This window comes from Puma concolor, chromosome B3 (genome assembly GCF_028749965.1).
Source record: "Puma concolor isolate L17-30 chromosome B3, mPumCon1.1.hap2, whole genome shotgun sequence".
Taxonomy (NCBI): domain Eukaryota; kingdom Metazoa; phylum Chordata; class Mammalia; order Carnivora; family Felidae; genus Puma; species Puma concolor.
In genome coordinates this window covers 94,693,198-94,708,178 of record NC_141672.1, presented here as the reverse complement: position 1 = coordinate 94,708,178, position 14,981 = coordinate 94,693,198, and the positions used below count along the sequence as shown (strand labels likewise).

The 14,981-nt window shown below is 34.1% G+C and overlaps 1 protein-coding gene across 5 annotated transcripts in view; it reads left to right on the top strand.

Moving 5' to 3' along the window:
- FAM227B (family with sequence similarity 227 member B) overlaps positions 1-14,981 on the top strand; it is a 206,083-nt gene that overhangs the window by 8,048 nt on the left and 183,054 nt on the right. For 4 of the 5 annotated variants that reach the window (XM_086710650.1, XM_086710651.1, XM_086710649.1 and 1 more), the window contains exons 4-6: positions 7,199-7,430; positions 8,788-8,855; positions 14,357-14,392. In XM_086710650.1, coding sequence (XP_086566776.1) covers positions 7,199-7,430; positions 8,788-8,855; positions 14,357-14,392 — 336 coding nt within the window. The remainder of the gene's footprint in view (positions 1-7,198; positions 7,431-8,787; positions 8,856-14,356; positions 14,393-14,981) is intronic. The other variant, XM_086710652.1, reaches the window with a different exon arrangement.

The window sequence follows — 14,981 nt, the reverse complement described above, 5'->3', positions numbered from 1 at the left end:
TATTCCTAGTTCCCAAGAGTTTATTTCAGTCACTGTAGCAGAGCCAAATATTTTAAACTATTATTAGCACAAACTTTTTGCAACTACAGTAAAACCTTGGTTTGCAAGCATAATTCACTCTGAAAACATGCTTATAATCCAAAGCACTTGTATATCAGAGAAAATTTTGCCATAAGAAATAATGGAAACTCAGATGATTCTTTCCACAACCTGAAATACTCATATAAAAATGATTACAATACTGTAACATAATATAAGATAATAAAAAATACAAAGGATAAAGAAAAATAAGCAAATTAACCTGCACTTACCTTAGAAAACCTTTGTGGCTACTGTAAGGGAGACAAGAGAGGAGGGTTATTGTGTAGGACAGCCTTCACTATCACTAACAGAATCACTGCTATCTATTGGCTCAATGGCATCTTTTTCTTTTTGTGCAGCTTTAACAAGGAATCTATCCAACGACACTTGATTTTGTCTCCTTTTGAGGATTTTGCAGAAATGTGACATTGCATTGTCATTAAACAGATTCATCACTTGCACTGCTACAGCCTTATTTGGCTGGTGCTTTTCTACAAAATTTTGCACTGTTTCCCACATTTTACACATCTCCCTAATCTCATTTGAAGTGAGGGATTCCTCCACCTGTTTCTCCTCTTCCTCTGCAGCCGAGATGCAGATGTAGACTTCTAAAATTGTGCAACTTCAGCTACTCACGTACCTTGTTCATACTTCTCCATGATTTCCTTAATTTATACTGGAATCATCTCCTTCTTACCACCTTTCTTTTCAACCTTTTTCTGTACAAGGGCCATTGTATACACTTGCACGGGTGTTGACTATAGTATTCTTCTCATATACTGAATTCAATGTAAGAGGCAATAAGGCAGAGGAAAGGATCTATATCTGCAGGCAGCCTGACCTAGAAAGAAGCAAAGCATTCCTAAGCTTACTTTTGTATGGAAAAGCAAAGGACTGTCCAAAGGTGCTTTGAAGTGACAAAAATATACTAGTGCCAGTTGTGGGCACCTTCCAACATTCTGAAAAATCACGGATTTCTGCCAGACACCACAACCTGAGACTGAGCAATCCAAGCATGGGAGACAATCACCCACAATTCCACAGTGAGAGAGAGAGAGAGAGAGAGAGAGAGAGAGAGAGAGAGAGAAAGAGAGAGAGAGAGATGGAAGAACCATAGGCTCAGTTGTGATCATGTGACATTCGGGGTCATGTACTACTCATATTGGAAGACAAGGCTCATTTATCAAGTTAAAATTTATTAGAAATGTTTGCTCATCTTGTGGAACACTCACAGAACAAGTTACTCACAAGCCAAGGTTTTACTGTATTTTGATTTAAATAATGATGGAAACGTGCTATAGCCTAATCACAATGTTTGGGGTCTTTTTAATGCCAAGGGGAAAGGATTATAGTTAAACCAAAATCAGCAAATAATTATGGAGATATTTGGACTATACTATCATATATGCTTAAAGATATATGATTTCAGATGAAAATTTCTAATTATTTGAGTTGGAAAATGCATAATCACTCTGCTTAAATTAAGAATAATGCTAATCAGGGGTGCCTGGGTGGCTCAGTCGGTAAGCGTCCGACTTCGGCTCAGGTCATGATCTCACGGTTTGTGAGTTCAAGCCCTGCATCGGACTCTGTGCTGACAGTTCAGAGCCTGGAGCCTGCTTTGGATTTTTTGTCTCCTTCTATCTCTGGCCTTCCCCCACTTGTGCTCTGTCTCTCTCTATCTCTCAAAAATAAATAAATGTAAAAAAAAAAAAAAAGAATACTAATCAAATCAAGATGACAGGTTTATGCCAGCCCTTTACCAAAGATAGAATAAAATAAAAATCAAAGCAAATGTTTTATTAATGGCATGTAAGAAGCACTGTCCTTGTATCCAAAGGCCAGCGTTTATATTGATAGCTTTCAATTTTTATCATATGGAATTTGATAAAGTAATGTATATCTATTTGTATTGTTTTATCACTTATGGATTTATCTGTAAAGTTGTTCTTGTTGTCTTGATTTCCCAACCAAATACTTGTAATCTGTAGTTACTTTTTTTCAAGACATGACTATGTCTATGCATTGCCATACTATTGAATATTTGAAAGCATCCAGGAATAAAATGACTGGATATTTAATTTCTTATTTGCTGGACAAAACTTTTGTCTTATAGGCAATCATAAGAAAGTAATAACTTCCTCAAATTCATTTAAGAAATATTTTTGAGTGCCTATTACAATTAGAATATACTAGTGAATAAAAAGAGGCAAAGATCCCTGCCTTCATGGAACTGCTTTTTTTTTTTTTTTTTAGAATTGAAGCATATGATAAACAAGCAAATGAATAAAACAAAACAGAAATTAAAATATATTCTAAACTGCTTATGGCCTCCTGGAAAGCCTATCTATTAATTTCCCTCTAAAATATAAAAGCAAAGGTGTGTATCTGCATAGTGGTGTAGTGGTTAAGGACAGAGGCTCTGGTGTCAGATTGCCTGTGTTCAGATCCCAGCTCCACTCCTAGCTAGCAGTAGACCAGTACCTGGAACCTACATGTTAGCTGTTAGTTTCTCACGTCTTATCACTTATCTTTCATCACATCATCTAAAGATGTCTCATTTTGGCCGATTCCTACCATTTTTATTTTTCTTTTGTAATTTTAATATTTTGTACCTTCTACTCCTGTCTTTCCCCTCTTCCTATTTCTTGTTCTAGTTCTGTGTGCTTTTTTTACCTTCGGTCATTTCTTATTTATCTATTTGATCAATTCCCACATTCTCTTCCTGCTTCTTTCCCTTTTACTCCATCACTATTCTGTTTCTATTTTTATCTTTATAAAAATATTTTTGTATTCTGTTTTTATAACAGCCTCTTGTTCCACTAGTGTTGCATTACTATCAATTCTTTGACTTATCCTGTTCATTCATTCATTAATGATTTTTATCCACTACCTACCAGATGCCAGGTATTGTTCTGGACCCAGGAAATACAACAATGAACAAAAAACAGAGAATACTCCTTGCCATCATGGAATTTACATCCCCCTCCTTCTGCACTGTTTCCCTTTAGTGTTACACTTTTTTAGTCCTTTTCAGTTCTTTAGGTACTCAAGAGTTGTTTTGAATTCTTTCCTTATTTACACATCACATTTGATCTTCGCTGATGTTTATTTCTTACTCTGCGTCCTGTTTTTCTGCTTTCATGTGACTTTTATTTAGGAGTACTTTATGTCCGTATCAATTTTCATTAACAAGTCTGCTACACTTATAATCCATACCTAGAGGGTACTCAGATCCCTACTGTGATTTTTCTCAGAAGATCAAAGGTACTTTATGATGGAATAATTATTTCAATCCCGTTGTCTTTCTTTAGGGAACAACCTATTTATTTATCTGTTTGTCTGTTTATTTATCCATCCATCCATTCATTCTTTAAAACCCTCCTTTTTTTAAAGCTTAAGGAAAGAAGAGTTAAAAGTCAATTCTTCTAACCCTGGTCATTCTTCATATTTTTTACTCATTTTTGGAAACCTGAGCACTTTTTTTTAGGGCTTAGGACATGGGTGAAGTCCTAATCATATGTTCAGTAAACAAAATCTCTTTTCAAACTTCAAGAGAGCCCTTCTGTCTAGCTACTAGGCTCCATCTCTAGTTGTGTACCAGTATGTCATATTCTGTGCCTCTGCCACTGCCAAAGTTTAATTGCAGTAATTAAACATAACACGCACATAGCCGATTCTTGCTTCACTGACCTTTTAAATAAGATAAATGTCTTCCTGAAGTTATCACTGAAGACTATAGTGCTATAATGGAGAATTTAACTCTTTAGGGAACAGAAATTTCCAGTCCAATTCTTTTGTCTCTTTGGAATTGGAATACATTTGTTTTTAAATTAATATAATCACTGTGGACTCCGGATGCTTAAACCCTAGTAGTGTTGATTTTCTCTCTGCCAGTAACGACATCATTTTTGCCTGGCTGCTCTTCTGCCTGTTGGCTGCTAGTTGACTCCAGTTTACCTTCCCTAGGACTGGCCACAAAATTTACTTTCAGATGATACTCTATTCAAGGAGCAGGTGGTTGAAGGAAAAATAGAAAGGAATAATAAATGAAAGTAAATAGAGAAATGAGGGGGAAAGGCAAGTATGATCTGCCACAAGATCACCGTCTGGTATCCATTTAATCATGCAGCCACGAAGAAGCCAGTGAAAAATCAGAGCTTAGTTATGCATCACCTTATTCATGTTAATGTCTTTGGGACACCAGTCAATCCCCTGATTACCTTGGGAAAGTACAGAAGACAGAATCTTATATCAGGCTTATAGGATTACAGAATACTTTATTCACCTCATAATATACTTCAATATCTTGGGAACAAGGATTGTGATATCTCAAGTCTGGCATAAGGATACATTTTTCATTAAGGTTTGTGTATATTGTAAAATCTTGCAAATGCATTTCCATTTTAGTCTCTCTCCTCTCTCCTAAATCTCCTCTAACAATAGCAACACATGACCCCTAGGGACTGTGTTTTCAAATGTGGCTGTCATTCTGACTTGACAATGTTTGTTTCCAAGAATTGCATCCTGTGATTATATCTTATTCTTCCAAAGTCTTTGTACTTTTTGATACATAAGACCCAAATTTTAATGCAGGAAACTTCTCCAGGTGGTTGTGTCTTGTTTAAGATACAATATGTAGGAGTTGAGAGATGGCCCTTAGGTATCTAAGTGTATTCTTTTTTCTAAAATGGTAGAGGGACATAGATACCTGTAGGGAAGTTTTCTAGAGTTAGAAGCTAGATATTATTCAGGTACCTGCTATTATTAGAGAGCATAATTTATAAATAAGACATGGATGATGGGTTCAGAAAGTCTTTAAAGGAAGAAAAAGGCAAGTAGATTAGACCAAAGCTATTTAAAATTTTAAATAATTCCTGATCTGCAGACTTCATATTTATTCCCATTTAGCTAAATTCCCAGAATATCTCACCCAAATTTCATTCAAGAGTTTATTCTCTGCAGATTTTCTACCATTGCAAAAAACATTCTTTTACTCATACACCTTTCTTAATGTAGGCCAACTTTTTTTGTTTTGCTATTAGTTGACTATAATTAAAAGATAATCTTGTATTTAGATTTGCAAATATTGTTATGAAACTCCTTCCTTTCCCTTCATTTCCCTTTCTCTTCTTCCCTTACTCTCTTTCCTTTCCTGAGCAATTTAGTCCTGAAGCCACTTTGGGACCCAAACAAGGCAGGTGTCCATATTGGCACTGGGGAGGAGGATGTACTGTGATGGCCCTGGGAAAGCTATCTGAATTCAACCATGTTGAGGAGGGTATACATGTGGTGCCTAAGGTCCAAGGGAGTGAGATGATATCCACCTGTGGCTGGGGATGAGGAGTTTTTCCAGGGATGTATGGAAGTAGGCTGTGGCTTGGTATGAGAAGTCAGAGCTCAGGTAGGGGTAAGGAAGGTATCCCTGAAGAATTGGCAGCCTGGCATTGGATGTCAGAGTCTAAGCAGGATGAAAAGGGCATCTACATAGAAAAGAAGCTCCCAGTGAGAGGAGAGATTGGTTACCTGAAAAGATTGATCAAATAAGTACATATACTAAAGATAATGGCAACTAGATTTTTCACTGTTGGAGGTGGTAATTGTACTATGGAAAGAAAGAAAACTAGAATGTTTGGAATTGAAATTCCAGGTTTCACTGTGAACTCATGGTTTTAAATACAGTAAAACCTTAGTTTGTGAGCATAATTCATTCCAGAAACATGCTTGTAATCCAAAGCACTTGTATATCAAAGCAAATTTCCCCATAAGAAATAATAGAAACTCAGATGATTCATTCCACAACACAAAAATATTTATATAAAAGTGATTACAATACTGTAATATAATACAAAATAATAAAGAAAATACAAATGTAAAGAAAAATAAATGAATTAACCTGCACTTAACTTTGAAAACCTTCCTGGCTGGTGTCAGGGAGAGAGAGGAGGGTTATTGTGTAGGACAACTTTCTCTATCACTGATGGAATCACTGCTACCTACTGGCTCAATGGAATCTTTTTCTGCATGGGGGCCATTGTGTATGCTCTCACAAATGTTGACTGCAGTACAATATTAATAAACTCTTATTATATACTATATTTAATGTAACTGGTAGTAAGGCAGCAGAGGAAAGGGTCTATATTCTATATGTGCAGGCAGCCTGACCTAGAAAGAAGCAAAGAATTCCTAAGCTTACTCTTGTATGGAAAAGTAAAGGACTGTCCATAGGTGCTTTGAAGTGACAAAAAATACATGAGTGCCAGTTGTGGGCACCTTCCAACATTCTGAAAAATCAATGATTTTTGCCAAACACCACAGCTTGGGACCGAGCATCAAAGCTCAGGATACGATCACCTACAATCAGTGAGACAGAGAGAGAGAAGAACCATTGGCTCAGTTGTGACCATGTGACTTTCATGGTCATGCACTACTCGTATTGTAAGGCATCACTTGTTTATCAAGTTAAAATTTATTAGAAATTTTTGCTCATCTTGTGGAACACTCACAAAATAAGCTACTCGTAATCCAAGGTTTTATGGTACAAAGAGATCAAAAAAAGACGGGGGAATTTGTAGACTGAAGGAGACTAAAGACTTATGAAGCCTAAATGTAATACATGACACTGAACTAGATCCTTTTGCTATAAACAGCATTATTGGTTCAGTTGATAAGACTTGCACAGACTCTGAGAATTAGGTAGGAATAATGTATGACTGCCAATTTCCTGAACTGATGATTATATTTGATTATGTAGGAGAATGTTTTTGTTTTTAGTAAATACACACTAATGTATTCGAGGAAGATGGGGCATCAGTCAAGTAAGCAACTTATTTTCAAATGGTTCAGGAAATAAATTTTTTTGGTAAAACATTTGAAACTTCTAATCTTTATGATTGTTTCACAGTTTCAAAAATGCATTTAATAAAAAATTATGCTGTGTTGTGCAATATTTTGAACACCTGAAACTAACATAACATTGTATGTTAATTATATTTCAGTAATATAAAAAAAGATAATGCAATGGATTTAAGTCTCAATTTTAGCTCATTGATTTTGAATTCTATTATTTAAATTCATCAAAAATGATTTAGGTTGTATTCACTCACGTTTTTTGCAGGATTATTGGCCAAGGGAAATCTATTTTGGAGACAATGATAAATGGTTACACACTGTAAAGAAAATGAAAGAAGATAGTTCATTTACGTCAATTTATACACATCTGTGGGGAACTGTCCCTCGAATACATGATGCAATCATTACCATGGAGTCAAGATTAGGGGAATGTTCAATTCTTTTGAAAAACCATGCCTCTAAAATACTTGATTGGAACAGCATAATTTCTGAGACAAGTAAACTTTATTTCTTTATAATGGTAAAGTAATGGTCACTTTTGTGTGTCTGCATGCCTGTCTCTGTGTGTGCATTCTCATAAAGAATGAAATCCTAAGGTGTAAAATATCTAAAAACATAAAATTTATTTTATTTTAAAACTTCTTCATTTCAACATAGTTCAGTCAAGATTTTTAGTTGAACATGAACATGTGGATTTAATGGAAGTGTTGTTAGAACAAAGCCTAAAATAGTTGTGAACTTTGTTAAGCTAGAGTGGAGGTAGCAGAATAACAAGAAAACAGGGTTGCATCAACTCTCTGTTGGTACCAGAGACAAGCAAGGCATCAAGGGTCAAAACATAAGAACAGAAACACCTAAAACCCAAAGTAAGGTGAGCTACATGAGCTGGGTTAGCCTGTAGGAAGTGTTCAGCATTCAGTAGTGAAAACCTACAGACTGAATAAGAGCATATCTGCTAGTAATGATTGTTTTTACCTTTTTTCAGTATTTATATAATATTTTTCTTATCTAGTTGTATTTCTTAATGCTTAGAGAGTAGCTTTAGGTACTAATGGTGATTCTTGTATTATTCTTTATTTAGTGGGCAAACTTTTCATAATACAATCCTTAAAAATGATAATATTGGTTTACTTACAAATTCTTTTCTGTGTGTTAAATATATTTAATTAGTTATATTAGATATCTGACCTCCTTTTTTACATCTTGATTTGTCAAATTCTGACAATGTGTTTAATATACTATTAAATTCACTACTGTTTTAGTTTAAATTTTCTTACTGAATTTTTCATCATTTTTAGTGTTAAAAGTGTTTTTAAATTATATAAGCTATATATATATAGCTTGTATGTGTGTCTGTAATAGAGGGAGGTATATAGAGAGAGTGAGCACAGGTGTACATTTTCAAAAAATATTTTATATTTTATATATATTTTATATATACTCATTGTCCTCAATATGTAAATGTCTGAGCTTCAACTCAGGTCTAGGTTACCTGACTTCAAAGTAGTCCCCCATAATCTTTCACTGGGCCTTGCTCCAAAGTACTGTACTTTATTGAATTTAAGGTGACCATGAAATAACCAAATGTAAGTAGCTAAGCTATTTGAAAAACATGGGCTTATTCAGTGGGAAAGAACTGAGATAAAACTTTAGATTTAGGAGGAAGTGCCAAAGACAAATTAGTTAGAACATGACATTTCTAAAAAAAGGAAACCTAATACAGTATTTGTACATTCAACTAAGGGTATGTGTGTCTAGCATTATGCCTATCAAAATAGCTAGTTGATCTCATTAAATAGTTTAATATGTAATTTCTTTAAAGTATTTAAATTTTATCTAATCATTCTTTTAAAGGTTCTAAAAGAAAATTGGAAAGATACAAGGCATTTCTAAGGAAGCACCATAAGAGAAAGAAGATAATGGTATGGATGTGTGTTCGTCTTCCTTGAAAAATTATATTTTCACAGAAAATATAATTACTATAATTTCCTAGATAAGCACCGATAGCATTTTTAACATTTCCCTTTAGTCTTTTATTGCCTGTGTATCTGTTTATGGGTTTTTTAAAAGGTGGACTCATATTCTTCTTTACACTCAGTATTAGAGTGTTGGCATTTTTCACATTACTATGTTACTTGAAGACTTAATGTATACAATACAACCTCCAGCTATTTAATAATTTATAATAACCTACTTCACTATTATAATAGTGCAGATTCCATGTCAGTCCTCTTCCTTTAGAAAATATTAGCAATTATTTTTTATTACCTTTAGAATTGCTTTGTCAATTTTTGTTAAATCTCTTTGAGTGTCTGATTAGAATTATAATAGACTTCAAATGAACTTAGAAACCTAGTCCTTTTCAAAAATACATTCTAAAATTATATAATGTTACAGTCATGAAGACTTTAAGTGCCACCACTAGCCTACCGACCTCATTAAATTTTGTTTTTTAAATTTCAAAATTACTTTGTTTATTCCTGATTATGATTAAGGTAGTCATTTTAGAGAATCAGAAGAACTAGATAAGCAATAGAAAGGATAAGCGCTGTAATTCTATCATTTATCAGCAAATCACATGTATCTCACTATCTAGTTGTCACTTTCACCTTTATTTTATTTTAAAAATAATTCAGAAAATTTGGATTAAATTATACATTTCTTGGGGCGCCTGGATGGCTCAGTTGGTTGAGCAACTGACTTCGGCTCAGGTCATGATCTCATGGTTTGTGAGTTCGAGCCCCGCGTCAGGCTCTGTGCCGACATCTCAGAGCTTGGAGCCTGCTTCTGATTCTGTGTCTCCCTCTCTCTCTGCCCCTCCCCTACTCATGTTCTGTCTCTCTCCGTCTCAGAAATAAATAAACATAAAATTTTTTTTTAATTATATATTTCTAATTCATTAAATGTATTATGAAATTTTCGTCAGTAAATATTTTTCTTCACCATATTAAGCGTAAACTAATGTAATAGCTCTTTGGTTAGACACTTAAGTTAGTTTTCATTATTCAGTATTATTTACAAAGCTGCTCTGAACTTATCTGGAGCTAAAGATTGTGCTCATCCAGGATTATTTTCTTAAGATAAATTTCCAGAAGTGGAACCGCATGGGAAAAGAAATGTGAAAACCTAAGTGTTTTGATATGTATTGCCAAATTGTTCTCTACAAAAGTAGTACCAATTTATATTTGTAACAATAGAGTTTGTGATTGATCCCTTGCCCATTTACTTGTCCACATTTAATACCATATCTTTGAATGTTTGCACAGTTGATTGGCATAAATGTTATGAATTGCATATGTTTTACTAATGAAGTTGATACTTCAGGTTTTTCTTAGCCTTTGTGTTTCTATTACTGTGAGTTGCCTATTTATGAACTTTGGCCATTTGGGGGGCTGTTCTTTTTTCATTTTTACAGCTGTTTGTGCTTTAAAAATGTTAACCCTTTCAGTAATATGTGTTATACATATTTATACCACTTTCTTTGTAGTTTTTAGCCCAAAGAAGGTTTTTTTTTTTTTTTGGTCATATAGAATTTTATATTTTTATGGATCTATAATTTTCTATTGAAGTTTTCTGTCTTTAGTGCCATAATATTTAAGAAGTCTTCCTTCATCAAAAGATCATACATACCTTCACCTGTGTTCTGTTGTATCATTCTTACAGATAATTGTGTGTGTGTGTGTGCGTAATTCTTTAATTCATCTCATGTTTATTTTTGTGTAAGGGAGTAAAACATAAGAATTTTGTTTTAGGTCATCAGTAAATTTGTGTGATTTTCTTCATATGAGGTCTAAACATCCCCTGTTAAATTTATTCTTAGGTATCTTAAGTTTTAATTACTAATGTGACTGAGATTTTTTTCCATTAGTTATTAAATGGGTTATTGTTGGTATATAGGAAATTATTTTTGGTATATGCATACTAGTCAATAGCATTAGTGGTTTCTCATCTTGTCTTCAATTTAGAAAAAATGATAGTACTTTGCTATTAGGCATCATTTTAAATGTTTAGATAGCAATCTTTTTTTACACAATAAAATTTATTTTTATTCCTAGTTTATTAAAGATATGTGTATGTGATGTTGATAGAGATCAGCTATAGCTATAGATATCTCCTTGCTCAAATACTTGAAAAAGAATCTCCATGGTTTGAAAAGAGAGGAAGATAATCCACAGTGATGATAGCAGAAGCTACTTTCAACTTTTAATCTATGAATGTGTCAGATTGCATTAGTAGCTTTTCAGAAGTTGAGCCATTCTTATATTCTAATATTCTCTTCTTATATTCTTATATTCTTAGGGTATACTTTTTTATTACATTACTGGATTGGATTCGCTATTGTTTTGTGTGGATGTTTGCATGTGTGTTTGATAAGATATGATTTTCTTTTGGTTTTCATATGAAAATTACACTAATCCCAGAAAATGAGTTACTTAGCTATATTTCTCTTTCTAGTTTGTAAACTATAGAATATAGTAGTTATATTGGGATATCATTTGTTTTATAGATATATAGATATAGATTCAGATATAGATAGAGATACAGATTTAGATATAGATTTAGATATCATTTGTGTTTTGGATGTTTGGCAAAAGTTGACTATGAACTTCTGTTTATTTAATTATTGTTTATATTTTGCAGGGGGATTAGGTAGGTTGGCAGAAATGCTGTGTGGAAGTTAACAGATTTCATAAATATCAACTTGGGTAGATTGTCAAAACATAATATTGAGTGAAAAAAAACAAATTACCCATTCATCAGTCAATGGACATATGGGGTCTCTCCATAATTTGACTACTGTTGATAATGCTGCTGTAAACATTGGGGTGCATGTGCCCCTTCATATAAGTATTTTTGTATCCTTTGGGTAAATTCCTAATAGTGCAGTTGCTAGTTCATAGGGTAGTTCTATTTTTAATTTTTGAGGAACCTCCATACTGTTTTCCAGAGTGGCTGCACCAGTTTGCATTCCCACCAACAGTGCAAAAGTGTTCCCCTTTCACCACATCCTTGCCAACATCTGTTGTTCATGAGTAGTTTGTTTTAGAGGAGATGTGGTATATATATATACAATGAAATACTACTTGGCGATGAAAAAGAATGAAATCTTGCCATTTGCAACAACGTGGATGGAACTAGAGAGTATTATACTAAGTGAAATAAGTCAGAGAAAAACAGATAACATATGATTTCACTCATATGTGGAATTTAAGAAAGTTAACAGATGAACATAGAGGAAAGTAAGGAAAAATAAGATTAAAACAGAGAGGGAGGTAAACCATAAGAAATTCTTAAATATAGAGAAAAACTGAGGGTTCCTCGAGGGGAGGTGGTTAGAGGGATGGTTTTAAATGGGTAATGGGCATTAAAGAGGTAACCTTTTGGGATGAGCCCTGGGTGTTATGTGTAAGAGATGAATCACTGAGTCTACTTGTGAAGCCAAGACTATACTGTTAGTGAATTTGAATTTAAATTAAAAAAAAAAAAGCAAATTACCAAATAGTATGTACAGTTGATATGATTCCTTTATATTTTAAAAACACACAAGAAGTGTTCATATTCTTCATGTATAGGTACACACATAGGTAAAAATCTGTTAATGGAATGGAAGGAATGCAAACCCAACAAAAATAATAGTGACTATCTGAAGGAAGGGAAACACTGAATAGAACTATAGAGATCATGGTAAAAAGGGAATCTGAATTTTATACTTTATTATATAAATTTCACATTTTATTTTAAAAATTAGTGTTAAGCAGGGGTGCCTGGGTAACTCACTTGGTTAAGCATCTGACTTTAGCTCAGGTCATGATCTCACAGTTCATGAGTTTGAGCCCTACATCGGGCTCTGTGCTGACAGCTCAGAGCCTGGAGCCTGCTTCAGATTCTCTGTCTCCCTCTCTTTCTGCCTCTCCCCTGCTCACGCTCTGTCTCTCTCTCTCTCTCTCTCTCTCTCTCTCTCTCTCAAAAATAAACATTAAAAAGAAAAGTCTTAGGCAAATACTAAAATGTCAACAGTAATCCATTCTAGGTTGTGGGAACATGAAAACACTGGTGATTTCTTTTTTTTTTTAATTTTTAAAGGAATTTTAAAAATTCTGACTTTTGAATTTTATCAGATAACTTCTGAGGATCTATTGCAATGACCTTTAGATGAATTATACTAACAAAAGTTTGAATTATTTTTATTGCTAAATGTGTTTTATTGGATTTTTTTATCTGGATTTTAACATGTGTTATTTATATTTTTGTGATATCTTTTCTAGGTTGTATAATCAAACACTAGTTCTGTATTACTGTTACTGTGCTCTTTGAAAACTTCTAGTATATCTTTGCTTCCCACAGAATAAAGCCAGGACTTTGAGATTAACATTAACATCTTTCTAAATCTGACTCCATCCTCATTGACTAATTATATCTATAGCTCTCAAGCACACAGCTGTCTGTTTTTATTATAATTGATTATTTTCCCTAAATAATCTTTTTTTTGCTCCTTTGCATACTTTTTTAAATGTCAATAATGTCATCTTCCTTCAGTTAGTAATCTTCTCTCGTTCTTTCAAATTTGTTTCCTTTGTCATTTCCTTTACAACATACGTATTGTATAATGTGTGTGTTTATGTGTGTGATTTGCCTGTAAGTTTAGTTATTCCTGGAGGAAGTAGGGATGTGGAAATGATCAAAAACTAATGTATACAGGCTACTTACTCTCTGTGTAAAGTAGAATGGGGGACATAGAGATACACCACCTAAACTGCCTGTCAAGGATCTGTTGCCCTAGCTGCTAAGAGTGCTTTAGGGGACACCCTTTAGCTGTCAGCGCCTTTCGGGGTTTGCTTCACCTACAGCGAACTTCCTCTTCTAAAGCCATACTCTTCCAGGAACCGCCTAAATCCAGTGACTGATCAAGTTGGAGGTGGAAAGGCCTAGCTATTTCAACCCAGTGCAGGATAACTGTGATGGGCCCTTTCAGCTCTAAAGCCCTTTTTAGAGTGCTTTGAGGTTGTTAGCATATATTACAGCTGACTTCTCTAACTTCCCAATTATGCCTCTCTCTTTGCCTTCCATAGATATTGATCCCAAAGGCACTCCCAGTAGATATTCTGCACACTAAATTTCACCTTAGAGTCTATTTCCCAGTGAACCAAAACGGCAATAAGTAGTTTCATATTTCTGTTATAGCCCTTTATCCCTCTGTGTTTTGTTTGTATACATATCTGATTCCCTTATTGAACTATGACTAGCTTGAGGGCAAGGACCATCTTTGTATTCCTATCATCTAGCACAGCAACAGCATTCTAGGCTTTGGTAGCAGATATACACACACGCATGCACACACACACCCACACAAGTTATCTGAACAAATTTACAAAATATAAAAATTTAAAAGATTTTTAAAGATTTTGTTTTAAATGTTTTCCAGCTTTCAGATGAAATGGAGACGAAGAAGACTGTAGAGGTATTTAAAATTTCTGTTCTATGAGATTATGTATCAAAAGTATTATGTAGAGGGGCGCCTGGGTGGCTGTCAGTTAAGCATCTGACTCTTGGTTTCAGCTCAGGTCAGAATCTCACAGTTTGTGGGTTCAAGCCCCTCATCAGGCTTTGAACTGACAGCTGTGGAGTCTGCTTGAGATTCTGTCTCCCTGTCTTTCTCTGCCCTTCCCCCACTCTCTGTCTCTGTCTCTCTGTCTCTCTGTCTCTCTCTCAAAATAAATAAACATTTTTTAAAAAGTATTATGTGGAAATGAAAAATGTTTATAATAACATAGATGTAGCTATAAATATAGATGGAGCCCTGAGGGAAGAGGTGGGTACAGGTATAGAAGCTTTCTCCTGCCTTTCTTTATCGGTAGTTTAGCTAAAATTCTTGATCAAAGTTGGTTCTGAAATATGATTTTGTTTTGCTTTTGTATTTGGCATATGAATATGCCAGGGCTCTTAATTTAATGGAATCAGAAAATATGAAGATTTTTTTAAGGTAGGATAAATATTTTTCACTTATTTTAATAGGAGAAAGTGAAATAATTATGTTAATGAATTATAGT